General features: G+C 39.6%; 1 protein-coding gene across 6 annotated transcripts in view; it reads left to right on the top strand.

The window, feature by feature from the left end:
* Positions 1 to 14838, top strand: part of Arhgap26 (Rho GTPase activating protein 26) — a 457842-nt gene that overhangs the window by 335152 nt on the left and 107852 nt on the right. For all 6 annotated transcript variants that reach the window (XM_090331301.1, XM_090331302.1, XM_090331305.1 and 3 more), the window contains exon 18: positions 12150 to 12309. In XM_090331301.1, coding sequence (XP_090187427.1) covers positions 12150 to 12309 — 160 coding nt within the window. The remainder of the gene's footprint in view (positions 1 to 12149; positions 12310 to 14838) is intronic.

Genomic DNA, 14838 nt, shown 5'->3' with positions numbered 1-14838 from the left:
GACCCAGAGCTTTATCACTGAAGGAAAGTATAAGGTGTAATCCACTCAGAATTCTTTCTAACATCTGTAGACTATGAAGAGAATTGTCTTTTTAAATGAATTCTATTATTTATTCTTAGATATATGAAAATACAAAACGTTGATACACAATTAAAATAATTCTTCCTGGATATTAGAGATTTGAGATATTCTTCATTTTTCTTTCTTTCTTATTGAAACATCAGACCTCCAGCTCTTGTTCATGAAGAGCCATGAACATTTTTAGATCATAAATATCAATTTTTCCTCTATAAATTCAATATGTACATACGTGAATGACAGTAAATTCTAGTAGTTTGGGTCAATTGGTTATTGAAATCCTGCTTTTTCAACCTTAGCTTCTCTATTGGTTGTGTACTCAGGGCAAGGAATGCAACTTTCTGTTTCCTTTTTGGGGTGAAAGCACACTCTTTTTAAAAAATATGCCAGTCAGCTGGTTGACTTCCTTCATTTGAAAGATCTCCATGAAAGGAGCTAGATTAGCAAGGGTGGGTGTCTGCTTGGGTGTGTGCTTTGCTTTCTCCCTATCAATCTGTCATTCTTTCTCAGTAATAGTTCTCATAATCCCTTCTGTGGATATGGAATCTTGGTCTTCTGTCCAAGAGGGATTATGGTCATTTCCATAAAGCAGAAAAGAGCCTTGCATCTTGTGAGAAATGAGAATTTACTAGTGCTCGGCCTCAGAGCTCCTTCTCTTGTTGGAGCTAAACCAGATGGCTGGGCTAATCCTTTAGTCTTTGGGTTAGCTTCTTTTGTCCCTGTTCTTTTATCTGTAACATGGGGCTCACAATATGAATACAGCTTCAGAAGATTTATATTTCTTTTAACTAATTAAAAGAAGTTTTGTAGTTAAGGTCAATGTACTGTGTGTTTCACTGAGGTCTTTAGTGCTATGTTTGCTCATTGGTACCTATTAGCTGGATATCAGATAAGCAGCACATAGAGGCTGTTGTCACATTAGATTCTAGGCCAAGAGTGGCTGAACAAGACTTCTCTTCTTTATCTGGGCTTTCTAGTGGAGTCTTCTCACCATAAGTAGCAGGGAAAAAATGGAGCAGATGCAGAGACCTGCTAGATTAATGCAGTCATGAGCAAAAGGCATAGAACTCAACATACATGGTCACTTGAGTACAATAAATTCTGCTTTGTACATATCTCGAATTCTCTCACTAACATTATAGTCATTTGTGAAGTCGTTCCTCTCTTTGAAAGATAAATGACCCGCAGACTTTGAGCATTTATGTCTTAGCAGTTGAGACTTCCAAGTCTACAGACAGGGATGGCTAATATTAGATTACCCCTCTGATGAGAATTTTCTAATTGCTTTTCATCTCACTTAGTGAAGAACAAAGCCCTTACAGTGGCCTGCAAAGCCCTCTAGGATTTGCTGCCTTCATTACCTCTCTGACTTTTTCTAATACCATCCCCTTAGCTTGCTCTGTTCCAGGTACAGGGATTCTCACTTTTTGTGGCTAGCATGTCATGTACATTATTCCCATCTTGAGAGCTTGTGGCTGCTGCTTATAAATGCTAAGAGCTTTGTAACTTCATTGGGGTTATTATCCCATATCTCCTTCTAGTGAGATTTCCTTGAGCACCTTTTAGTGATATATATATGTCCCAATGCTCACTGTCCCCTTCCCCTGCTGTTTCCCCCATAGCACTCTATATTTTAATTGCTTATTAACTGTCCTATCCCCCAAATGCTACAATTTCTCTAAGGCAAGGAACAGTGTGAAGGGGGCAGAGAGCGAGGGGGAGGGTGGATGGGAGTGTCTGTTTTGTTCATTGAGCAATCACCTACATAATCAGCACTCAAATATTATATAACTGAAGAATAGGGGCTATATTGTGACCTCTGTGCTGGTCAGCTTGCATGTCCTTGTACCTTTCTTTGGGTAGAAAGCCCTAAAGCAGTGCCTCCCACTGCCTCCGTAGCCGGTTGTTTGGCTAGGGGTACCTTAAAGGTTGAGTTATGGGGGAGAAGCCTGCAGGAACTGATGCCCAGTGCCACAAATGGTGACATCAATTTGGTGTGCACATCCACACTTCGTGTATTTTCTCTGTTTGCCTTCTGGTCTCTCTCTAGATTTGAGAACTAATCAAGAAAATCGTGATAATGAATGTGAAAGCATTTTATAAACTATAAAGTGCTTTGCAAATGCTAATTACATTGGGTCCTAGAATTGATTGTTATGCAATTTGAAATAGTTAAGTAATTTTCCAGGAAGAACAGCTGCCTCAGTCAGCTTCTCTGCAGGCCTTTTTCTAAGTGAAGGTTGTTCTTCTCCATTCAGGCCTGTAGGCTAGACGGGTTAGAGCTAGACCTTCAGATTCAAAATGGTGAAATGAGTCAATGAATCCCTATATCTGAGGAAGGTGCCTGTTTTGTATATAGAATATTCAAGTACCTAAGAACCAACACAGTATAGGACAAAAACAAAAAAATTCAAGCTGGCTTATTTGGAGGCACCAAAAGCAAGTGACTAATTTACTAGGCAACTCACAACTAAAATAAAGCTCTTTTGTTAGTGAAACCCATCCTAAATCTTCAGGGATTCCAGTAAATATAATGACCAGCTTAAATTATTGCTAGTAACAGCCAGTGACACCTTGCTCCATGATTTCCTTAAAGTAAGGTCATATAGAAAAGAAGAGAAGCAAATGAGGTAAAAGGATATATATTCTGTTTTGTATCACACACTACATTGTATCCAAATTATTGAGCAACAGCTCTGAAATCACTTTACAGACTGTTTGGATTTGAATTCTAAGTCTATGACTTATTTGGTTATATGACCCAGGACGAATTTCTGAATTTGTAGAGCTCTCAGCCTTTTCATGTGAGAGAATAATGAAACTTGCCTCATGGGGTAATTTTAAAGATCAAATGAGATAATTGATGGAGTGCTTATGCCTGTCCCATGGTAAATACTCAGTTAATACTAGTTGCTGTTATTCTTGATGACAATCATAGTAATAATCAAAGGCAGGCAGAAAGTAAAGGGATTTCAGAAACATGAAAGAAAAAGACACAGGAGTCTGTACCCTAGCAGGCTTAGTCAATGTAATGAAGGAGACCAGCATAATAATGTGAGCATTAGGCTATATTATATAATGCATATTAGGTAATACACATAATAATGATTTTTAATCCCTTTTGACATTGTATGGCCTTCATACCTTCCAGACTAGTATGGCCAAGGAGAGAGACTTAATTTGTTTTGTGCCATTGTTGTAAGAATAAGCCACTCTGTATTTGGTTATCTGAAACTTGATAGGGAAGGGGGGAAAACCAATACGGGGAGTGGGTGGTGGGTGGGGGGAGGGTAATGGGTACCAAGACATGTGAAAGGGTATCAATGTATGTGAATTAATGCACCTTCTATCTGGCAAATATCATGTAACCCTTTTATTAATTACAATAAAAATATATATATATAAAAAGAATAAGCCACTCTGTATGCCTTCCACTGCCCCTGGCTTAGCAAAGACTGCAACAGCAGTAGATTAAAAAGGACATTTGAACCTTGCATTTAATGCAGCAGGGACAAGAATGTAGCCTCTAAACCACCTGTGTGCGTGTGTGTGTGTGTGTGTGTGTGTGTGTGTGTGTGTGTGTGTGTGTGTGTGTGTGTGTTTTCCCCAACCCATGATAATGGCAAACTGCAATGGACTTGCTGTGTGGCACTAAAGATGCTCATACCATCCCTGTCCTTGGAGCTCTTAATAAACATGAAATTTCAGTGAATGATGACATATTTATAATTCAGTAAGTATCACCAAAAAAATCAAGGAATTAGGAGCTTACTCTCAGATCTAACCAACCTGAGGTAAGAAAGCCAGAAAGACCCTCCGAGGATATGAGTGGTATTAGGGTGAGAGCCAGTTTAAAAATACCCTGATAAGGGTTCCCAGAAAGCAAGAATCTGCTTAGGAAGAAGGCAGGAGGCCTTCAAAGAGTTAAGAGAAGTGTGGTTGAAAAGGGTCTTGAGAGGCTAGGTATATTGGTGGGACCTGCCAAAAGTTTTCTACAATATTCTTCTAAAATTTATTTTTATAAAATATACATAACATAAAAATTACTATCTTAGCCATTTTTAAGAGTCCAGTTCAATAGTTCAATAGTGTGTTTGGGCAACTGTCACCATTAGCCTTCTCCAGTACTTTCTGTCTTACAAAACGGAAAGATTTTGGGGGGCAGGGTTGGGGTAGGCAACCGTATGATTTGAATAGAGGGCTTTATATTTACTGGGTAGACACTCCACTACTTGAGCCTTGCCTTACCTCCAAACATGTTTCTTTTGTTGTGTTTTGAATGGAGGTCCTGCTTTTTTGTATGTGCTGGTCTGGATCATGATCCTCCTATTTATGCTTCCCATATAGCTGAGATAATGTGTGCTTTTCTTGGTTGAACTTTTTATTAGATAAGGTGGGTTCTCTTACCCAGGCTGGTGTGGAACCATTACCTCTGGATATGTGCCCCTCCCCCAGCCTCACCACAAGTAGCTAAGATTACAGGTATGAAACACTATATCCATATTGAAACTCTTTTAATTCCATCTTTTTTTCCCTAATTCCATGGCAACCACCATTCTACATTCTGTCTCTATAAATCTGACTTTTAAGTATTTTTTTAAGTGAAGTCAGACAATATTTGTCTTTCTTTGACTGGCTTGTTGTATGAGATGTAATACCCTTGGGTTCTTCCATGTGTCAGAATGTCCTTCCATTGCAAAGTAGAGACCATATTTTGCTTAACCATTCATTCATCCCCCCATAGACATTTGGGTTGCTTCTGTGTTACAGCTCTTGTGAGAAAAACTGACATGAAAATACGTATGTAAACCCCTATTTCTGAGACTCTGCTTTTAATTCTATGAGGTAAATACCCAAAACTGGAATGGTTTGGTCATATATGACATGGCAGTTCTATGTTCAATATCTGAGGGCCTACCCTAGTGTGGTGCCAAGCTTGAAATTTAAGAAACCATCGAATTATTCAGAATTGAGAGTGGAGCTGCATTTGAGACAAGCAGAGTGGAAATAGAACTGGCTACACATTTAGACTTTACCACACTCTTGCTTAGACTGCATATGTACACACAGAGAGACCCGGTCTGTGTCTTTTCTGCATCACATATTCTTTTTCTTTTCCTCTAAGGACCAAGAACCAACTAGACCTCTGTAACATGTGTTAAAGTTGGCATAAGTAGTTCTTTGCCACATGTACCAACTCAGCAGTCATTTATACCCTTCCAGAATGTAGCAGAAACCAAATTGCTAGCTCCTTACAGAGCCTTGTCATCTTTAGATAAAAGCAGTACAGCTTGGAAAGTTATATGTACAGCCATCATTGTATCTGGGGTTATAGAAACCATTTTTTTCCTTTTAATTTATTCTCTTTCAATCTAATAGCATTTATTCTTTCATTATTATGAAGTAGCTTTCTGTGTCAGCCAGCTATAATTGTTACTTGAGGGGTAGTTTATCATTTTGCCAGGCATGAAGATATGTTTTATTGTGCCCCTCCTCTTACTCTTTTCCTCCCTTCCATTCCAGTTTAGTAATCTGAGTGATAAATGAGGAAGCATCCTTTTCCCCTGTATTTTCTTCCTGCCACATCTTAAGCATGTGGCTTCTCTGTACCTTTAATGATGTTTCCTACGGAAAAAGAGTACCTCTCTCAGTGTTGGCTGAACATACGTTTAGTTGTGTATGAGCATCTGAGAGCCAAAGTTTAAGAAGACTTAGAGACACAGTTAATAGGACTGGTTCTGCTGACTTTGTTTCCCCTTCACTAGCTGTATAACCTAAGGCAAGTTATTTAACTTCCCAGTGTTTTGATATAAAATAGTAGCTATAGAACCTGTCTGAAATGGTGTGCAATATAAAAGTATTCTTCATGAGCACTCAGTCATTTAAAGTTAAGAGTCTGGCTGTTCACCAGATAATCATTTCCAGGAAGATGCCAAATGATGAGTATGACCCCCATGCCCACAGAACAAGCTATTTTGTTCTCTCTTTCTGGTGCCAGCCATTGGATAGGATCAGAAAAATTATATTTATGGCCCTGATGAGTTCTCTCAGCAGAGGCTCTTCAGTATCCTCCAGACTTGTCCAGCCACAACAAGCCAGATGGTATCCAGGCAACACACTGCAAAAATACTCAGGATTCCCCTACCCCCTGCACGTTCCCCATTATGTACTAAGGATGAATTTGGAAGCAATAAAAGGAAATTGACAAGCCTGGAAACTCAAACTTAGCTGGTTAACTGAAAAACAAAACAGAACCAACCAACCACAAAAATCATATAGTGTTAGCCTTCATTTCTGGTAACTCCTTCTGGGCCTCAGCCTTAGAATTTCCCTGGGAAAGCATGGAAATAAAGGTGATATTTAGTGTACTTCGGTGTCCACTCACTGACCCAGAATTCTTAACCTAGGGCTTGCTCCTGAAATGGAAGAGGAGGAGGAGGAGGAAGAGGAGGCCTGTCAGGTTATACCTTCTAGTCCTACAGCTCTTGGGAGATGGGGGCAGTACAGTGAGGAAATGTTCCATTGGGTCAACTAAAACAGATCTGTTAGAGGAGGCAGTTTAATATGGCTACCAATGGGCTGGGTGGTACCAGAGCAAGCCTTCACAGGGTGATGGGCCTCAGTTAGTTTGAGGCCAGGCCAGGCCATGTGGTTGTTGGTATGAGGAAGCAGAGTGATTTTGATGGCTTTGTTCTGACTTCATAAAGGTCCTCCATACGGGAGTAATAGAAAATGAGCATATCGTGCTTTAAACTTTGCTATAAAAAAAAAAGGAGCGCAAAGAAGACAAGTACAGTAGGATGACAGAAATCTTTAAAATAGAAGTAGGGCAGGTGGGGCTTGTTGCCCCCAGGTAGAAGCAACCATATGAGGTTCACAGACATGCTGCCAGATGAAGCCACCAGCTATTGGCATGACTTTAAACTGGCATTTTCTACATTACCTCTGCCTTGTTACCATGACAATAGTAGCTGTCACTTATGAAGCCATTATTTCATGCATGGAGCTTTACTTATATAATCCTGCTGTATCAGCTTTCAGTATTATAAGGTAGATATTATTGTTTCCATCATAAATATAAGGAACTAAGTTCAGAGGGCCACATGGCATGCCAGCTGGTGTTCTCCATCCAACTCAGCCATTTTGTCACTGCCTTGCGTTTGCTTTACTTTCCATTCTTCCATACTCATATTTCCTGCTATACCTCCACAGCAATGTTTTTCATGACATAACAGTGGAGTTTATGAAGACAATTTAGCAGAAAATATCAGGGGCAGGGAGTTTGGCCTAGTTGGTAGAGTGCTTGCCTAGCATGCGCAAAGACCTGGTTTCGATTCTTTGGTACCATATACATAGAAAAAAAGCTGGAAATGGTGCTGAGGCTCAAGTGGTAGAGCTCTAGCCTTGAGAAGGTCCAAGGACAATGCTCTGGCACTGAGCTCAAGCCCAGGACTGGAAAAAGAATAGAAGATATCAGAATAAATTCTACTTACTATTACTGAAAATTTTGTTTCTGATATATCATGTATGTGTTTATTTCTGCCTATCTCTTTATACATGTCCATCTGGAAGAATATTCTAATGAAATATCATATGGGAAGATGCATGTCATATTTTGAATCACTATCAGAAAGTTTGAGAACTTCTGTCTGGGGTTACTAATAGAGGTCAAAATAAGCTTTTTGTAATGTCTGATACACTTGGAAATTTAAGTTATCATTATCATTGACATTGGAAGCTGAAGCAAACAAATGGTAGAGAAGTAATGGTACACTCAGTCTATGCAGACAGAGCTAACCTGTTAACTACATTAGGGAACCTAGCACACCAGAGTTCAAGATAAAATCAGTTTGTAAACCCATTAGTAGGCAGGTATGTATATTGGAGTCCTTCAGGCTTAGCGTGGTTATAGAAAACTCCTTAGTGCATAAGCTCTCATTTCAACTCAAGGAAAACAGATGTAGTTTCTATGACAGCATGAGGGTCTTTCTCTATAGGCTCTCAAAGGGTTGGCTATTGTCTACTCCCTCCTAAGTTCCCTCCTCCCTCCCTACACCATCACTATGCTCATCTAGAAGCATTTTTTCCCTCCTCCTTCCTCTCAGAGGGTGTCAGACCAATGTAGATTGTCCAGTCATTTTCTCTGAAAATAAAACTATCAAGAAGTCCCCCTCCAAAGTCTGTTTTCATTAGTACATGTTCTTTCCTCATTAATTGTAATTCACGAGGGACCTGCATGGAAATATGGGATGCAATTTCTCTAAATTGTACAAAGGCATGCCCTGTGGGAGATGTACTGCTTCTTAGTAAACAGCAAACTCCAATGATGATAAAAGGTACTAGGTCTCCCACAAGTGAAAAATCACATGTGGAACTGTTTATCTGCAACCTGAAAAGCAAGCCTGTGGTACTGGTTCTGTCTTGGCAGTGTACACAGATGTCACCCGAACATAATGGCCCATCTGGACACAGGGATCTATAAGCATATGTCAGACTCTTTCAGTATAGTGTGCAATGCACAAGATATATGTATGCGTGGATTTTAAATCAAGACTCGACATGCACATGAACGATATGAGGAAGAGCTCAGGCAGCTCAATTACCAGAACAGAAAGCAGGCAATCTGTGTTTTATGGACCACACTAATGAATGAGTTTCATGGCCTCTGCGGTACCAGCTTCCCAGGGCTCTGCCAGTCTGCTTCCCACACATCTGTAAATCTATCAAGCTAAAATGCATGGCTGGTGCCAGCAGAAACTGAGGTCTAGGCCTTTCTCTCTGGGATACATAGAGATCTCAAGTCATTAATAATTCATTCTAGAGTAATGAACATAGCTGTACCAAGTTATGAGCGGTAATAAGTGAAAGAATAATTGATTACTTCAATGTGCCAAAAGATAATGGTAGTTAGCAATGAAAAGGTACAGGCTTTCCCCAAAAAGTTTCCGAAGGCTTTGATCAATGTGTTTTGTAAGTTCCCAAATAAAATGGATCATTAAAAGGGAAATGAATTCTGCTGGATAGTCTCAAGTCTATTTATATTCAGACTTGCTGATCCAGAATTACTGTGCTTTTTTCCAAATGCCTTTCGGCGTTGGGGCCTGCAAATCAGAGTAATTATCGCTCATTAATTAAATCTAAGAGGCAGAACACAGCTTGAGATTTTGAAAAGGGAGTTTAAGATCATTCAGATGTATTCCCCCACATCCACTGATACTCATTTCAGGGTTTCTTTCTTTAAATGTAGTAAATGGGCCAACACTAGTTTTATGTTTACCAAGAAGGTCTTATCCTCTAAACCTGCAGTGAACATTCACTGTGCTTCACCTGCCTCAAACACCATGCTCAGAAGGAGCACTATTAAGCTAAATTCCACAAGCCCTGTCCTCAGGTTTGGTAGAAATATATCATCAGCATGTAATAAATCTAGGTGCAGGCTGACTGGTCTGCCAGTGACAGGGATAGAGGACTGGGAGATGACCAGAAAGGAAGCAGAAAGTGGGGTAATTTGAGCTGAGCCTTGCCAAAAGTTTGCCAAGCAGAGAAAGAAGAATAAGAATGTTCTAGATAGAAGAATGACATGCACACACAAAGACACAGAGTTGGGAAAGCACTAAGAGGAATCATAAATACTTCTCAGCATTGTATAGCCACTGTGTGATCACATTTAATCTTTATATCATGCCATCATGGTGGTGTGTCATTCACCTTGACTTCCCCCTGCCTCCTTTTTTTTTTTTCAAAGTAGGAAACAAAAGCTTGATGTTTAGTATGCCAGCTTACTTTTTCCATGATCCAGATTTGAAAAGTGGCAGAGGAAAATTGTAAGATGACTTGGGGAAAGTGTGCTGTTTCTGAGAGATCTAATTTTGAGTGTAGTTCAGTAGAACACTTATCTATCATGTGCTATGGCAACACTTTAAAGAGAAAAAAAGAGGGCCGGAAGTTTGGCCTAATGGTAGAGTGTTTGCCTACATGAACCACATCCATAGAAAAAGCCGGAAGTGGTGCTGTGGCTCGAGTAGTAAAGCTTTAGCCTTGAGAAAGCTCAAGGACAGTACTCAGGCCCTGAGTTCAAAGCCAGGACTGGCAAAAGAGAGGGGGGGATGCACAGTGGGGGGGATGGGAATTACATTATCAGAACAGTTAAATAGCAGAAACCCCTATAATAAAGATGTGAGTATATTTTTCAATAGAGTTGTGATTGGCAGAGCTGTGTTGCAGATTGTGATTGTGATGGGTGGGTTAAAGCTGAATGAAGACTTGATAAAGTCAAGGATCCAAGTTATTAGTAGTAGGAAAACATAGTGGGAGAAAAGAATCATCTTCTAAGCTATATATTTTTATATAGGCCTACAGTTTGAAAATACACAAATATGTATAGATTGTTAAGTGTTTAGCTTATGAAGTTACCAGGGGCATCTGTGAAAAGAAGGGTAAGCCATTTCGGAGGTTGAAGTATAAGGACAGAGAATTCCCTCCAGTACACAGGAGCTTCTGTGGGAAGCCATGAGGTAGCACAGCTTGTAAATATGCCTGCATGCTGTTTGTAATTCTAGACCCCCAAGTCTCTCCTTGTTGGGTTAAGCTATCAGACCAGCTGTTTTAACTCTTTCAGACTTGGAGCTTGAAGTGATTGGGGTAGACTGGAAATATCAAAGTAAAATCATGAGTTTCATGTGGAACTAAGAAAATGCTCGTAAAATATCCCTTTGTAATGCAGAAATGGGCTAAAACATATCTCTGCTACAGGTATTTAACAGTCAGAAACAAAATTCCCCCCTCACTGAACTATACCATAATTAAAAACCCATAGCCCTATCCACATCCTCCACCTTTAATAGGAAAAAGTTAAGCTCTTTGCCTCAAAAAATTGTAGAAAAGTGCACATATGGTGATAAAATTGGTTGATGTAGTGTTTCAATGAAGGCTCAGTTTAAAAATTGGCTCTTAAGGTAGAATAATCTCTTTCCCTCCTACATAATAGAACTACACAAGAGAAATAGTGCAAGCATTGATAGAATTGTGTGAAAAAAATACTATAAATAGGACTAAATGCTGGGGAAACAGGTCTGTGCTAACTGCCCATGTCTGTTCAGTTTCTCTCTAGGTTCTACTTAGTAAGGAGTAGCTTCCTTCTTTTAGCAGGTGTTTAGGGAAGCTCCTGATATTTTCCTAAGGACACTGAGGGCATGAACTTTTAATTTATTTGTTGCTAAGATCACTTAGTGTGCGTGTGTGTATGTGTGTGTGTTTACATAGGGCCAGCAAACAAGTGACTTGTATGTTGAAATCATACAGACTTGGGCATGGAGTTCAAACAAATGTTTTGAATAATTGCTTATCCAAAAACATGAATATGTCACTAACAAGTGACTGTGGCCCAGCTGCTGACCCTGTATATCACAATATGTGCATGGCCATGTACCTGGATATGCAGTAGTGTGTTTTTATTTCTGTTCATTCTCCATGTTGCACTTAATGGAAGCCACATATTTAATTGGATGAGACTTTAATACTTGAGTCTAAAGTGCTGAATTGCCTCACGTAGTTTCAAATACTAGGATCTGCCCATGTTAAAAAAAAAAGCCTCTTTTGTAACTGTATTAAAGGCATCAAGAGTTTTTTTAAATATTTGTTCTAGAGAAAATATTAATGATTCAGTGGTTTAAGCAGTAGCCAAGAAGGTGTAACTATGAAGGATTAGCAGGTACTTGGGCTTGCAGATGGGTTCAAATGTAAAAGTGTTCATATTTTGGCAGTGGTTGCTTTGATGTTGGTTGATTGGTTGGTTGATTAGATACTTGTTTCAGGCTAGAACTCATAGGGAATATCATCCTGATATAGAAAAATAGCCTGGATGCTTAATGAAGACTTGAGAACTTTGGTAGATGGATATACAAATAGAAAATTCTCTCTTTAAATTCATAGCCTCTGAGGTTGGGCTGAATTCTTGACAGCTACAAAGTGTACAGATAGGGAGATGGAAAAGTGGGTTCAGGGAGGTCAGCTGTCCACCTCTACACACACTATTTCTCTCATTTGTGCCTGTTTTCCTCCTTCTTTCCCAGTGTTGCTAACAATCACAAGCAGAATTTGATGACTGTGGCAAACCTTGGTGTAGTGTTTGGACCCACTCTGCTTCGGCCTCAAGAAGAAACAGTGGCAGCCATCATGGATATCAAATTTCAGAACATTGTCATTGAGATCCTCATAGAGAACCACGAAAAGGTAATATATAATTAGAATATTCCTTCATAGGTGACTCAGCTTTGCACTGTTAATGGTCCTTTCCCTATGAAGATGCCCAACTTGCTAAATATAGTGATGATAAATCCGAGGGTTCCAAGGAAGCTAACAGTAGACGTATGGATGTTGGACTAGTATGGTATAAGCAGAGGAGGAGGCTGCACTTGTTGAACACTTATTCTGTGCAAAACACTGTGTTGAACACTTTGTGTATGTTGCTATTTTATCCAGCACAAATCACATTGTTAGAGCCCATATTTTTACTTGATTATCTTAGAAGCTTAGACAGAGTGTTATGAATATTGAACTTTTTATCATTTGTGTTAGTAGTATTTTTGTATAGCATGTCTGTAGATTTTGAAAGTGGTGTGTTTTTTCATAATGTGTGTGTGAATGTTTGTATCTGTATGTCTATGTATATTTATTTCATCATTGCTTTAGGGCATTAAGACATTGAGGTTTCTGTTTATATTAGGGAAGCCTTCCTCGCCAAATAGAATAAAGCATGTTATAGATAGCTGCCTTTATGAAACTGAGAATAAGGGCCACAAATTTCCACTGATCTGTACTTTCTCATTGCTCCTAGTAGTGAATCCCTATGAAGCTTCTTGGAACTTATACAGGATCCCCAAGGTTGCCACTTAGCCCACAACTCTGGGATCTTTTAAATGCTTCTCTTCTGAAATAAGTGTTTTGCCTAGAATGGTGAATTTGCTAATGCAAAATAAATCTAGAATCTTACTAGTGAAAGTCACTGTCATCTTTTGTCTGAATTTTTACCAGAGGCTTCTATTATGCTTTCCTGATGCTTCCTGGTCCTATCTATTCTTTTATCAATCACTGGAAAGACTTTTTATTTAGTCAGTCATGTGGCTTGAACTCTTGGCCTGGTTGCTGTCCCTGAGCTCTTCAGTTCAAGGCTAGCTTGCGATCTATCACTTGAGCCACAGTGCCACTTCCAGTTTTCTTGTAGTGCATTGGAGATAAGAGTCTCTCTGAGTTCTGAGTTTCATGGCCAGTTTGGCTTTGAACTGTGATCCTCATATCTCAGCCTCCTGAGTTAGTAGGATTACAGGATAAGCCACCAGCACCTGGCTAGAGACTTTTTTTCTTCTCCCTTGGCCCTCCCCCCAGCTAGAGACTTTTGACTTTAATCTAGGTCCTATCAGTTATCTACAGCTAAGAACTGTTTTATGGCTTCCATTTCTGTTATATGAAGGTCAGTCCTTACAAGAGCCTCTAGATTTTACAAACTAATACTAATGAACTCTCTATGGGTCACCAGTATTAAGTTGATCTCATTATGAATCTCCTATAGCCACCTAAACAATCTGCTTTTGGACACAATAAGCACACACTTCTACCCTTAGACCTTTGCAGTTGCTGTTCCCATCACCACCTGGAACACTCTTCCTCCATAAGTAAAACCACATGGGCATGTTGCCTCACTGTTTTTCAACAATTTGTTACCCAAATAGATTTCTGGTGAAACTGATATGCAGTCCCCACCTCAGCATCCCTTTTCCCCTGCTTTTCTCTTTCCTTGGCATTTAGCATTTTCTACCACCCTGTAGAGTTCACTTATTGTTAGCATGTGGCTAGCACGTATGTATCACAAAGTCCAGGACTTTTGTGTTTTGTGTGTGTTCCTAGGTAGGTCTTCAGGATTCAGTTATTGAATGAATATGCCAACCTTGAAAATGACTGCAGTAAGTCCTGTATTCTCATATTTACTCCTTTACATGCGCTCCTTACTGGCCTGTGCGGTCAGTAAGAAATGACAATAGTAATGATGTGTGACTTTTAAGACTAGGCATGAAAGGCTTTGCATCATTGGTGTGGTTTCTGAACCTGCTTACTACTCTAGGGGTTGGTTTACTCATGTCGTGAGGGCAGTCAAGTAAGCTGAGGAAGGGAATTGAGGCTTCCTGCCAATAGTCAGTCTAGCTTCCTAGCTATTCAAACCTGTCATCATTTTGAGTGTAGCCTCATGAGAAACCCTGCATTCCAGACAGCCTGATTAGCCGACCTGATCAGTTCCTTACCTGCAGAAATGGAGAGTAGTCATAAATGTTTGAAGTTTTTTGGTCGTGGTGGTAGTGTTTTGTTTTGGGGGATGGTCCTTGGTATTGAACTCAGAGCCTAGGCACTGTCCTTGAGCTTTCATTCTTTTGTCTGCTCACCACTTGAGCTACACCTCTACTTCTGGATATTTTTGGTAGTTAGAAATCGAGTCTCAGGAATTTTTCTGACTGGGCTGTCTTATAACCACAGCCTCCTGTGTAGCTAGGATTATAGGTGTCCCATCAAATGTTGTTGTCTTCAAATGTTGGAATTTGGGGCATTTTGGAAGTTGTTGAATATTATATAGTTACTGGAGAACCTCTGAATATAAACTTTCACAATTAAATGTCTGAGGAAAATTTCTTCATTGAGAAAAATTTCAAATTTCAAGAAAATGTCAACTTTGAGAAAAATTTCAAGTCTGAGGAAGTGTCTTCTGTCTATTCT

This window comes from Megascapheus bottae, chromosome 4, assembly GCF_031878675.1.
Source record: "Megascapheus bottae isolate mThoBot1 chromosome 4, mThoBot2.hap1, whole genome shotgun sequence".
NCBI lineage: Eukaryota > Metazoa > Chordata > Mammalia > Rodentia > Geomyidae > Megascapheus > Megascapheus bottae.
This window is presented reverse-complemented; position numbering and strand designations above follow the sequence as displayed.